Here is a 14,196-nt window from a genome sequence, read left to right on the forward strand (position 1 = left end):
CTCACAGCTATTGATTTTTTTTTTTTTTTTTTAGCTTCAGGGTATTACACTTTTTTGTGTCCAGATGTGTAACGTTAATTTAGATATAGATGTCAGCTGATATATGACAAGAGATGTGAAGATGAATGGGAATGAATAGATGTCAGATTATGTGTTAATGGCTTTTTAAATGGTCATGACTTCACAGTGGGAATTCATTTCCATGAGTCGAAATGAATGAAATGGATTCCCCAATAATGAGGCTGATGTTTGGAGTTTAAAACATGCTTTAATCTAACTCGTCTTACCTTCGTTTTGGATGTTTGCAACCATTTCTCTGTGTTTTGAGGGCAGTTTTGCCAATATATATCTTTTTCATATTTTTCTCTCTGCCTCGGCTCTCATGTGTTTATAGTTGTTGCCACTTCTGCTGCTTCTGCTGCCGGTTGGCTGAATGTTGAAGCCAAGTTTGAACTCTAACCACAAACCAACAGTCAAAGCTCTAAGTCTTGCCTGGGGAGGCAGATAGGAGTTGGCTATCTGTGATGACCCTGGCAAGAGAGCAGAGAAAAACAGCTTTGAAGTCCCACAGATTTAGCAGCACATTTAGTTCTGTTGACGCCAGAGAAAAACACAGAGTTTGTGTGCTTTTAGAAAATGAGTTTGGTATGACGAAGTAGATCTGGATGATCAATTTAGATAAGTTCAGTAAACAAACTTGAATAGTACGCAGTACTTTGAATAATTCCCCTTTGCTTTTAATCTATTTTCTATGATTCTATAATCTAAAATATAAGACAATTAATGAATTTCTCAAAGAAAAACAACATTGCTTACACTATTACAGCAATCTACAACACTGAAGGTAGAAAAATTTATATTTATAATGTGTATAATATCACTCGTATCTCACTTTTCATTTAATTTTCTCTCTTGTTGGGACCAATTGAATTCAGCCACAACAAACTGCAGGACCCTATGGAATAGTGAGTTATTGACCAGCTGACCACAGAGGTTATCCCTCAATAAATCAGTGTTATGATGAATGCGCGTGTGTTTCCATTTCCATCCTCCATTTCGTCATCGCTCTGCGGTGATGGGGCTTGAACTCAGGTCTCCTGCACCATAAGAACTTAATAACCTGCCACTAGCAAGCATAAAATGCCAGAATAAACCTTTTAAAACTTTTAGTCGTACGTCTTTCTTTATGCAGCTGCATTCGATGAGTCTTATTTATATCAGTGCCCATTAGCGTTCACCGTGATGTTGCAAATCATAAAATGTCAAATAATTGTTCCTGAAAGTGGAAGATTTATTAAGAGAATAACAACAGATCATTTGCTACAGCCCTCCCCTGAGCACAGTCTCTGGATTTTGAACCTGCGAGAGTTGGGCTGTGCAAAAGTGTAAAAATTGATCGACTCTGCTTATCTGCTCCCACGTAAGCTGCAGACTTCACTGACTTGCTTGTCCAAATATGTGAACACAAAATAATAGTATCTTTGTCATACAAGAACAATGCAGCTTCTTTATTTCCATGTCTCATGGATCATCAGCTATGAGGATACTAACCTTGGGTTAGCTTTAACCTCAGTATTTTTGGACTATATCATGTAGCCATCACGTTTTTTGTTTAGAAATTAACCAACTGGAAATAATAAAAATTTGGATGGTGACAAAATATTTATACTCACAAAGTTTCAGTATGCAATCAGCTTACATGAGCTGGCTTTCCTGATTTGTCAGTCTGAAAAAATGTAATTTTAGTATCAGAATGTTTAGAAGATGAGACAAATATTTACAGGCAAACAGATCGCTCATAACCTCTGCTCAGGTTCACTTCACATTAGAGTAAATAAACTTGTTTGGGGCAGTGAAAAATTCCCCTAAGGCAAAAAAGAGAAGCATTTTTTCAATGGACCACCATTATAAAAAGGATGTCTGTAAAACTGTTGACAGGACACCTCGAACTTCAAACAAGCTCAATTATGACTCTGATTTTTTTTATTCATGGAGGTTTTATATTTGTAAAACTTTCCTAAAATAAGCGATTTATAAGTCTGTGTGTGGACCACATAACCAGGAAGAAAACCTGGAGGTTAGAAAAACATGTTGACGTTATGAGCATGCATTGGATCATTTCCCGATTGATCGACAACTTAAAAGACTATGGACGGGGATGTGAACATCCAAATGAGCATCAGGCCATATTTTAAGATAAAACAATACATTTGAGAACACCCCTAACAAAAACACATTGGATAGTGTTAATGATATGATAGGGAAGGCGTAAATCTTTCACTACTAAAGTGCTTGGATCAAACTTTATGTTACACTGAGCATAACGTCACAAATCATTGCTGAATTACCCAAAACATTTCTTTCTCTGTCACATTGCGAGCTTGATTACATTGTTTCACTGCAGGCTTTAAATAAAAAGGTGCGCTGATATTTCAGAACTCTAACACGATACTATGAATGAGGATAAAATTAGAGCGTGACGTCAGAGGAAAATGGCCACCCTGTAAATATGGTGAGTAAGTCCATATTTCCTCTTTAAAACCCACTATGTCTTGTCCCGAAGAGCTAAGTAAGCATTATTGCATAAATAGAGACAGGGGTTGCCAGCGGCATAACCTTTATCTGTCGCAGCAGAGTGGCAGGATAGCAGTTCAACAACAAACTGGGATGAATGTTTTGTCGCCTGCCGCCATTCCTAATGGCACCACTACTTATTATTTTTAATCTCCCCTCAACACTGGCTCAGGAAACAATGGCAGTTTCTGGAAACACCGTTGCTATAGCCATTTTCTTATCTGCAAGTCACAGAGGGAAAGAGAGGGAGAGGGAGGAGGAAAAAAAAAAGACAGAAATAGTTGCTGAATTGGTAAGGAAGTGTGGTTGTATATAACATAAAACAGACGCTTCCCTGCAGTGCATATAAAGTACTGTATCCTCACAATGTATCATAACACCTCCCCCTGCAGATATTGGTACCTCAGGTGTTGTCTGGCAAGGTAAACACTATCCACACGAAGGAACAAATCTAAGTCCTCAGAGAACCTTGTGATAGGCTTACTGCTGTTACCACACTGCCAGGGAAACTCAAGACAGCAAATTATATGTAAATCAAGCACACTTCTCTCTACAGTGTTTCCTATTAAGAGGAGTCTATAATGGGGAAGGTAAGACGAGTAAACCCTGTTTACCTGTGCTACAACTTGTCATGATGATCAGACAATGCACAGTACAGGGAGTACAGCAAATGGGTGTTGTAATGCTGCAGAGTATAACCTACTTCAAGCACACTGTTTCCACCTCCTACTCTGCCTTCATGAAAATGGCTCCAATAGTGACACCAGTTTAAATTAGACAGAGAGAGAGAGAAAAAAAACCTTAATTCAAAATCTACTAAAGGTCACAACAAGCCAGCATCCATCTTGGATCTTCAATGGGAAGCCCTTATGGTGCCCGCAGGTTGATTTACTAGTAATAAGCCACAGGAGGTGAGCAAGGTAGAGCTACTGCCTGCCAAATATACTATTCACAGTGACCAAATGAGGATATTAAACTTTAATGGCCTCAGTGCCATCCCTCCTAAAGTCTGCTATTTAAGTAAGCAGCTCGTAGAAAAAGCACCTTGTAAACAGCAAACAGTCATGTTCGAGCTTATAGGAAATCTCTGCAGGCGTTATCTTTGTCGTTTCGGCCATTATTTCTGTTGCTTATGATGATGCTGTAATTGCTGAGATCTGGGAGAATGGTGACAGTGCTGGTCAGGTCAAACGATCAGTAAACAAACCAACAGTTTAGCAAAATTTTCGTAAAGGTCCAGTGTGTAAGATTTAAGAGTTGTTGTTTTTTTCAGAAATGGAAAATAATAAGAATCATTGTGTTTTCGTTGTCTTGAAATGAGCTTGTGAGAGCGGGTCCTCTGCCACTTTTGTACGGTGGCCTAGAACAGACAAACTAAACCTTGACATAGATATGCCTCTTTGTTTTCAATGTGAATTTGGCAGCCAGAGTTTTTCTTACATGCCTGGAAGGAGAGGGCGATGCGTGAGTATTTATTTACTTGGTTGCAATGTGCAACTTCGCCACTAGGTGCCACTAAATCCTACACACTGGACCGTTAAGCACTTTTAACAAGTTCTCCAGACAAAAAAGATTTTTTTGTTAATGGCTCCTAAAACTAAAACAATAATCAATATGTCAATTACCTAACTTCAGCATTATAGTTAAGGTTTAGTAGAGTTTAAAGAAATAGTTCAGCATTTTGGGAAATATATTTATTTGTTGATGCGATGACCTATACCACTCTCATATAATCACATATTTTACAGGTCATCTGTCTAATGAACTGTGATTGGTCATATGTTTTCTATTTGCCTTTGTGTTCTCAAGTTTGTCCATTGTTCTGGCACCGTTTGACTATTTTTAGTGCTGCATTCACAGAGCTTAGCAATTAACATGGTGATGGCCAAAACAACAAAAACAAGACCGGAGCCAGAATTATTCCTTCTAATTCATATCTACTGCTTCATATCAGAAAAGGATAAGAAGAGCCCAAAAGCCAAAAGAGACTACACATGAGCAGAAATTGAGATAATTAACAACATTATAAAGTTTTTTTTCCCCCCCTTGGTATGATCTACCTTACTTGAGAGCCATGTGTTGTGTATTTCTTCTGATGGCAGAAGACTCCAGAAATACAACAGTCTCTTGTGTATGTTCCACTACCAGCGGCCAGAAAACAGTACTGTGGATTAAATCACCAGAGCAATGATGATGACTAGTCAACACAGTTTGCTGCCTGGAGACAAGAACTGCAACTGAGGAGCGATGCCTGCACTATTTATCTCTGCTTTAATTTTCTATCTACATATCAAAAGAGACTCAACCTTAAGTGGGTACGGGGGAAGCACTTGCTGGCCTTGAAACTAATGAAACTTATAAAGAAAGAGTTTAAACTTCTTATAATAAATGCCCGAAGTGTCAGTTTTATTTGAGCCACCAAAAAGGTTAAATCAAATAATCTAAAAATGTCACTGATGGCATTTGCATTGATTAACTGTGGCCGTGATGAGAGTATAAATACAGGACTTGATGTACAGTAACAGACAGAAGTACCAGAGCCCACTATGTTTTTGCAGATGATGTCAAACACAGTTCAGGGCCAAACAGTAAATATGTTTGAATTTCTTATCAGGCTTTTGTAACCATAATGCTGTTTTCCAAAAAAAAAAGCTCCTGGGGATAAATTAACCGATAATGAATAGTTTCCCCTGCTGTGCTATGACTCATCAAACTCCCTCCAGCTCCTTCATGTATCCTTGGCCTTTTTAAAAGGCACGTCAGTCATGGCAATAAATGTTGTTTTTTTTGTTTTGTGTATGTGTGTGTGTGTGTGTGTAGAAGTGTGTATGTTTGTTCGTGTAACAGGCTCCAGAGGAAACAGCAAGCGTTCAATCAATTTTGACAATTTGTAAGCATATTTCACACTACTCCTGATCAGATAAGATCACCTCAGAGGGCCACAGCAGGAGACACTACAGGGGATCTTTTTCCACATTATGCTGCGGTGTGTGCAGTTAAGGGCTGGAGGATAGGTTATTCTTCTCCTTTTCAAGTCAACAACAGGTTTTAAGAGTGAATCTTGTACTAGGAAGGCTCTAACTTTGGCAGACGCCCACTTAATTTGACTAATTAAGAAAGCAGAAGCCTCAAATTAGCCTAGCTGAATACATTTTGTCTTGCATCAAGTGCATCTTTAAACAATGATTGTTCATGCCTTTAGCTGACAGTAAGAGAGTCAGTGTCTTTAACCTGAATGACATCAGTGCCCCAGAGGACAAGCTTCACATGGCAGTAGACTGAGCTCAACGATAGACAAGCTTTAGGAGTTGTACTGCACTTTAAATTAGAAGTAAATTGCACCTCCATCTGTAACTTACTCCTGCCAAACCATACTACAGTGTGGTACTGGCAGCTCCTCATAGTCCAATTTAAACCCCCTTTGCTGTGCTGCATAGAGCAGTATAGCTTTGCATTGACTGCATCACCATCTGGAAAAAGTTTAGAGAAGAACACACATCCAAATCCAATAAATACTAAGTGCTGGACTGATGTACATGTACAAACAGAAATATCCAAATACTAGATACTATTCCCATGAACATTTACTGGTGTACCACATGTGACCTTTTTGGTACAAACACTTCTTCATACATGAAACAGATACATACCTGGATATCTGGATAGATATTTGTAAGGTGTGTCTCAGCACAACTTAAGATTCTGGATCTGACTGGTCCATCACGACAGAGACTAAACAGCGGATTGAGCTGTCAACTTTACACTGAGAACATCGCTCAAAAGTGACATTATCACATTTAAAGCTTGTGTTACAAGCTAAAGTTTGAAGGACACTGCCGTTTTCCCAAAACAGTCTAACACAAGTGCCTGCAGTTACATTACAGGAAAGCTAAGATCTAGTGTTTTTCTATCCTTTCCAATTTTTCATTAACCTGATGCGCCAGATGTTTTTTTTACACAGAACCATCAGGGAAGTCGTCCTCGGAAACCGTTTTTGAAATCCGCAGAAACTTTCACAAAATACTTGGCAGGTGTTTCGATCGTCACAGGCAATTTATTACAGGCTTCGACAAACATATGCTGTCGTTAGCCAGTCAGCAGAAGATTGGAAACATCTTTTCCATTGAGAAAAGCTTTCAGCGGCGTTCTTTGCTCTTCTTTCAGTGAAGAAATAATATAACTAGTAGCAGCATTTTCGCTAACTTCTTCAGCAGCTGCCATTGTTGTTTTTGGAACAAACATTTGCTTCTTGCTGCCTCACACCTTACAGTATGTTAAACCTGCTGCTAAGAGTTTCCTCTGATGGGTCCGAAACAAGTTCACAGTTTGAAGACCTGGCATGACAAATTCTCATGTGATTTTGTGACTTTTGTGATCCGGCTATTTCAACTTTTAGTACTTTTTGGTAGATATCGAGTTTCCTTTAAAGGTTAATGCATTCAGACAAAAGTATGTTTAAGCAGGTTTCATGAAAGTTTTTTTAAAACTCCATTTTAACGCTTAATCAGAGGAGTCCTTATAAAAGGTCTTTTAGACTCTTTCAGATCACTTTTTTGGACTGTGCAATTGAATCCCTCCGTACTGTAAGACTAAGGGCAGTCTCAAAAGTTATCTACCCAGCATGAAACAGTGGAGATTGAAAGTTTGTGTAGAATTACCTTTTAGTTTGATTAATCTTCATACTGACCTGATTTAGACAAATAATTAAATGCAGGCCTTATTTTCTGATTTATAGCATCCTACCAAGGTTTCTTGTTTCAGATCAGTCGAATAAATGCAATTTCATTGCGTAAAGTTTTGACCTCAGTCAAGTTTTTTCTTTATCCATTTTAATTTGCCCATCGTATTTGTCAATGCATGGCATGTTTTTCAAGTAGATATAAAATGTTCAGTGGAAACAGTAGTAATAAATGAAATGAAGAAAGAATATAGCTTTGGATTGTGTTCAGGTCTCAGATATGGCAGTACCAGTTGGGCCTGGGTTGGGCTCTGATCTAAGTTTTAGGCCTTCAATAACTCTAAACAAACATCAGCATAAGACTGGCCTTGGGCTACAAAACCAACTCCACCTTCTTTCAATGCTGCTGTCAAAGAATCTCAACAATTAATGTTAAAGTATAAAATAAAATCTGCCAGAAATGTTTTCTAGAAAGACAGCATGCCCCAGGGAAAAAGCTTCAATTCAACAAGCTTTTTAAAAATCCCACTTCTGAAGAGTTTGAAGACGACAGGAAGAATGAGAATTATATACAGGAGGATTTGGAGCATGGACAGCGTATGTAGAGCTGAAATACTTTCACTGAATTTCACCTTTACCTTTATCAATAACATAAAAGTTTAACATTATGTTCTGAAAAGATTCCTCCTCACAGTGTGTGTATTTTTTTCATGGTAAATTGACAAAGCTGAAAACTGACAAAGATTCAGGGTCGGCGTTGAAATGCCTGAATTCCTTCTAGGCAACAGCTTGGACAGTTTAATAGACTTCAGATTGATCAGGTCAGATGAAGTTCAAGTCACCAATAATCTGAAATATGTTTTCCTTCTCATCAAGAAAAAACAACTTCAGCCCTCCAAAATTTAATTTATTTTTTAGCCGTGGGCCACAATTGTGCGATCTCTTTAAATTTTGGCTGCTGTTTTTGCAATAACTTGCTTGTACTAAAAACAATAGTGAAATTAATAAACTTGATAAAGATTGATGTTGCATATTGCTGTACCTGTATGTATTGACAAAATGTCCCTTCTGTCTCTCTTTCTGTCTGTTTCCTGACATAATTATATACAATATTATGGCTCCAAAGCTACACAGTGCCGTGGGCCAGCAGTTCACCCGGCTCTTCACCCCATCATAACCTTTAAGACAAGCAACAATAGTCAGACACAGCGACAGAAAACTAAGAGATAGTGTACTGACAGTATGATTCACACATTTTATACGATTGTGTGTTTAACACCACAGCTTGAGTTAAGATTTTCTCACTTTCTCCATTGTTAAAATGCTGTGAAAGAGAATGAGTTCAGTCCTCATTCAGGTTGCCACGACAACACAGTCGTGACATACCTGTGCTCCCAGCCTGGCGGGGGGACGAGAAGTAGTCGCCTCACAGACTGCTGAGATACAACACTATGCAGACAGTGAAGTGTTATAGATCTATCTATCTAAAGCGACTGCTCCTTATGATTTAATAGTTCATATTTATGTTTATTGTATTCAATCTGTTTTTGTTTTCTGTGCCTCATTTTGCATGAAGTAAATTCTCATAGTATTGTAGTAGTATTCTATTTTTCAGCTCAAGCAATGGCAGTATCATTCGAATGGTCCTCCACAAACTGAAATATCTTATCCAAATATTAGACAGATTACTATGTTTAGTACCCACATTAATGCCCCCCTTTAGGATTAACTGTAATAACTTTGGTGATCCACCACCATCAGATCACACTCCTAATTTGTCCAGTACTTTGATTTACCTGCAAATCTAATGACATTCCTATCAGCCTCAGCTGTACTTGCAATGCCAGCATGATAGGCTAAAATGTTAATGTGGGATCAATAAAAATACGTTATATTATTTGTAGCTGCCCCATAGATGGATTTATATAAAAATATATATTCATTTAAGCCTGCAGTGGTGCACATTGATGTCACCTTGGTGGCAAACAGTTGCCTATTTACACACACAGCAGATACAGAGTAACATTCATTTGAAATAGTTTCTTGCAACATGACAAATGTCCAAAACTTACTATCTATTTTTTGCTCTGTTTTAGTTACCAACTAATGAGAGAAATATCTGGCTCTTTAGCTGATAAATGCCAAAAACAACTCTCGTGGCAATGAGAGCGGTAAGAATGAACAGTAAAGAAGTAACTGAAAGATGCTCTATAGAGACAGAATCTGTCAGGTGCTAAAAAAAACATGCCCAATAGATGAAAACGCCACAATATGCAACCAACACAATGCCCACAGCTAGCTATAAACATTAGATTTCAGCGAATCAAAGGATTATTTTGGCACCCCATGTCTACCAGAGAGGAAAAGGTATACTGACAAACTTAACATTGTTTGTCTATCCCAGCGTCCCTTCTCCATACCTCACTTTTCTTGGAGCAATGTTCCCACTGAATATGAAATGCTTTGTTGTAATATATTTGATTGACACACCAGGTAGGATAATTATTTAACCACTGCAGAGCCCAAAGAGGTACTGTACAAAGGGCCATGACAACCAAATTTTGCCTTTGAAGAAAGAATTCTGGGTTTTTCACCTTCGAGCCTTTTCTCTTTATCATCACAGCCCAGATTGGACATCCGGAAATCCACCATGCTTTACGCAGCAGGAGGCAACCTGGGATTATTGAGATTGTGTGCATGTAGGCTGAACATACAACAGCATGCACGGTCCTTCAGGGGGCAATAAGTATTTATTGAGGTGTAATGGGCGTAATAAGTGCACAGTTTGTTCAACATGTAGCTCGTAAGAGCGCTGTGTGTGTTTGCTTGTACGTATTTGACAAAGAGCCTCTTGTCTGGTGAGACAGTATGTTGTTGTTGTTGTTGTTGTTGTTTTTTTTTGCAGCCCGACACAAAACAGTGGCTGAATCAACAAATTATTGTAGATATAATAGGAGCAGTCTATGAACCATGACCCTGAACAAGAGAGATCAGGACTGAAGCTAATGCATTAATGAGCTGCAAAAACAAAGAACAGATCATTTGTTAGAGCTAAAATAGGCTGTGTGGAGACAGTGAGATCAAGTGAAAACACTGTGCTAAAGTGCTCTATCCACTGCATTCTATATGTGACATAAAAATGCCATGCATCCTACACTTCTGACATATAGTACATAGACTTTTTGTTTAGAATACACTTAATATGTACTGTATGGGTGCTCCAGAGGCTTATGTTGCTCATCTCACCCTGTCCTGTTGGCTTTGACGGAGCCGTGTAAATGCTGTGTGGCAGACAGGCGTATCTCCTATAGTCCAGGGAGCATCGAGGGTGGTGAGGTGGGAAGTCAAAGACCGAGAAGGAGTCTTAAGACTTAGACATGTGATTCACAGGAGTCTAAGAGAATATGGATACATGTGACCACTCAGAGTACGCTCCAAGGCAGATTCCTCATCAGCCACTTCCAGATGTTACAGTAGTCCACCCTCACAAATGGCTCCTGCATAAATCTCTGATCTCATCGTCTTGGAAATAATGATCTTTCTAATGAAAGCACAGAGGGGTGGGGGTGGCAAAATGCTCCAGGCTATCCTGAAGGGAGACTTCGTATAGCATCTGCTTTCAGATGGTACGTGACTAGCTTAGGGTAAGACAGAGGAGATGAAGAAACAAAGCCTCTTAAGGTATATTCCTCAAAGTCTGAGTGAAGCCCAGTGGGCTGGTGATATCTTCCTGGGGCTGGTGATGGTGGGCTAAGTGGATCATGGGTAGATTCAGCAGAAAACGGTAAGCTGAACATTTGCTGTGACCTAATTAAAAGTCACGTTAAGTCAAGTGAAGTTTTTTTTCTCCACGGTTGTCATCAAGCTGGCTGCTGCAGCTCCGCCTGCAGTTTGACACCCTCCTACAGTATGTAAACAAAGAAACTTCCATGTCCCTTGGACTCAACTCATTGAAATATTTGACACATTGAGTTGGGACAGTGACTTAACCTTTTCATCTGTCCGTAAGGGGCTCTGTTCATTTTTAAAAACATAATGTGACTCCGAATTTCAGTTTAACAGTCGCATTTGTGTCGTACTTTTTTGGGCAGTCTCCATTTTCTATGTCCAACTGAGTGAACAGAATCAGCAAATCACCTCATTGAAGAGGACATTAATATTCTAAAAATAAAAGAAGAACAGCGATTACAGCAATTTACCATACGCAGAACTTTGAAGCGGAAAATTTGCTGGAAAAAAATTCTGCTTCCAATTATCTACGCTAAAAGGGTACAATAAAAAAAAAATCTCATAAAAACTGGCTTCTATTAGGCTAAAATTCTCTTTATGTGCTTTTCATATTGTGCTTTGTGCATGTGGAGGCTGAGCTTGTAATGTTTTGTCAGTGCATGATGATCGCAATTTAGTTGGCATCGATCTAATTCAGCTTACAAGTAAAGAACAAAACAGCCTTTGGTGATACGCTCAGGCTTATTATCTATGACAAGAATCATTTCATAAAACCGAGGGGGAGCAGTGCATGGCATGCTGCTGGGGTTTGGTGGAGCTGATGATTTGTTTGGACGGTCTTCAAGACTTATTTATTCCAATTTTTGGATCCATATAGATGCCTGGCTGTTAGAATAACCAAATATTACTGTAGAGTTTTGTTTGTATCATCAGAAAACCTGTCACTGTTGCGTTCCAAATTGACTTGTTATGATTTATTTTTGGACAATGAATGAATGTAATATTTGTAAACTAACATTACCTTTCATGCCACGTACAGTGCTGTAGTAAAGCCTGAGGAGCTGGATTTAATTGTGCTGCCATCTTTGAAGTAATGATACATTAATTACATGCTGTCATAATGTAAAAACAACACTGCGGTGCCAGACGAGTTAACACTCATTGTTCACTTTCCTTTTGTTTCCCTTCACCAGATTAATTAAAGCTCTTTTCATTGTGCGGGAAGTCTAACGCTCACTTCAAAGACGTAAAGTTTCCCTCTGGACAGCACCTTATCCGAGGTGCTGTTTGCTTTAATTATGTAACAGGAAGCAGGGATCATCTCCAAAAAATCAATGTTTCCTCACTTGCTGGAGGTTAGGACTGGAGGTGAAAGCAATTAACTTCTAGATGTTATAATCATAGAATGCTGACGTACCGATTATGAAGCCACCTGAAGGCAACATATGGAAGATTTACTCAACTAAAATATTAAGTAACCACGTGGCTTCTTTCTTTTCTCAGCTCATCAAGTAAAATATGGATTTACCCTTCTTGCTCTCTCACTCTCTTTCCCTTAATCTATACAAGGTGAGGAGTTTGGTTTAATGAGAACAACTTTGTCTCTCATGATGCGCTTGTTCGGCCATAATTGCCTCTCTGTGGTATCATCTTGCCCCGGTGAATGAATATGAGAGTTAATTGAGGGCTGTGCAAACATTTGGTGTCTCATTATTCTCATGCCAATAAAATCCAAATGACAGCTGAATCGAATGAGCAAAGCCCCCACCAACAGTGCAGATTTACTTCAACTAAACCAAACAGTCTTCAGTAGCCTGACTTGGTTTGCTGCAGAGATTTCAGTCAGTCAGTTTACTCGTACACGCCGCACAACATGTATTCATATTCTCCAAACATGCTGTACTGTTGAACGCACAGCTGTCTACCCAGCCCTTTTGTGAAATCACTCACAAAGACTATGCAACACATGGACAGAACGGCACAACAGCTACAGAAGAGCACTCGCAACAATCATTATTTTGGCAAGTGTGGCAAAGCAACTACACACACTTATCTCAGAGGAGCTAATAAAACCAAGCATGCACTTCTCCTTTTTCTTGCCTTACCGTTTATATGCTTTTCGCCTCATTTTCAGCAGATAAGATCACAATATTCATGTGCCTGTGCATCCCCTCAGAGCAGCATGCATTTAGAAAAAAGCCTCCTCTAATTCTGACTGGAGACAGGCTGGTAGGCACAGAGAGAGAGAGAGTGAGGGGGGGGGGGGGGGAGCTGAGAAGGGAGAGAGGGAGCTGAGAATTGAATGAAGCAGGAGGTGTATGGGAAGAGGAGGGGTTATGGGAGCAATGGAGAGAAGAAGGAGGAGGAGAGAGAGAGAGGTGTGGTGGTGTCACTACCGGGAGGAGAGGGTGTAAAAGTGAAAGTGGCTAACCTCGTGTCATGCTGCTTCTCTCCATCAGATTCCTGGTAGGAAGAGAAGAAGAGAGGGTAAAATGATTAGATTTATTTATCAAGCAGATTTATCTGGCGCCGCTGCCACTGCATGCTGTGGAGTGCCTCTTATCTGGCATTTAACGAGCTCTCAGAGTGTCTGTCTCGGCAAACAAATATATCCATTCTTTCTCACTCTGGGCACACATACTATATCACTATTGAGAGAATTAAGTGAAAGAAGGCGGAGGGAGAGAGACAGAGCAAGAAATGACAGATTAACAGTTCAAAAGAAAAATGCTGTGTGCTGCAGAAATGGAGAGAAAGTGCCCAAGGGTGAGAGGCAGACTTACATACTGTAGTTGTTGAAAAGAGAAAGAGAAAAGATGAATTATAGAAAATGGATTCCAGGGGGGGGATAGTAAGAATGTAAAAAAAAAGCTCAATAATTATATGTATGAAACTCAATTTAATAGAATGGCTCATCATTTTGAGAAACACACTTATTGGCTTTCATGTCACCACTCCCATGTTTTTATGTTATATACGACGCTGCAAACATAGCCTCATAACTACGCCAGCTTCACATAGCATAAACCCTGGAAACAAGAAAATCTGTCTACGAACATCAATGAATAGACTTTATAATTTTCTTGAAATTAGTATTTTTAACAGGGTTTTGTGTGCAAGCTAGCTGTTGCGTCCTGTTTCTAGTCTATACCCCAAGCCAGGCTGAAGATTTATCCAGATTTATCTGAACTGGAGAGGTTTCATCATCAATTTTC

General features: G+C 39.2%; 1 protein-coding gene across 1 annotated transcript in view; it reads right to left on the reverse strand.

The window, feature by feature from the left end:
- begain (brain-enriched guanylate kinase-associated) overlaps window positions 1-13,191 on the reverse strand; it is a 43,927-nt gene extending 30,736 nt beyond the window's left edge. The window contains exons 1-2 of the mRNA XM_019259174.2: window positions 13,087-13,191; window positions 288-530 (exon numbers count right to left, since the gene is read on the reverse strand). Coding sequence (XP_019114719.1) covers window positions 288-358 — 71 coding nt within the window. The 5' untranslated portion in view covers window positions 359-530; window positions 13,087-13,191. The remainder of the gene's footprint in view (window positions 1-287; window positions 531-13,086) is intronic.
- Between the last annotated feature and the right edge of the window lie 1,005 nt (window positions 13,192-14,196).

Source organism: Larimichthys crocea, chromosome XXIV, assembly GCF_000972845.2.
Source record: "Larimichthys crocea isolate SSNF chromosome XXIV, L_crocea_2.0, whole genome shotgun sequence".
Lineage (NCBI taxonomy): Eukaryota > Metazoa > Chordata > Actinopteri > Sciaenidae > Larimichthys > Larimichthys crocea.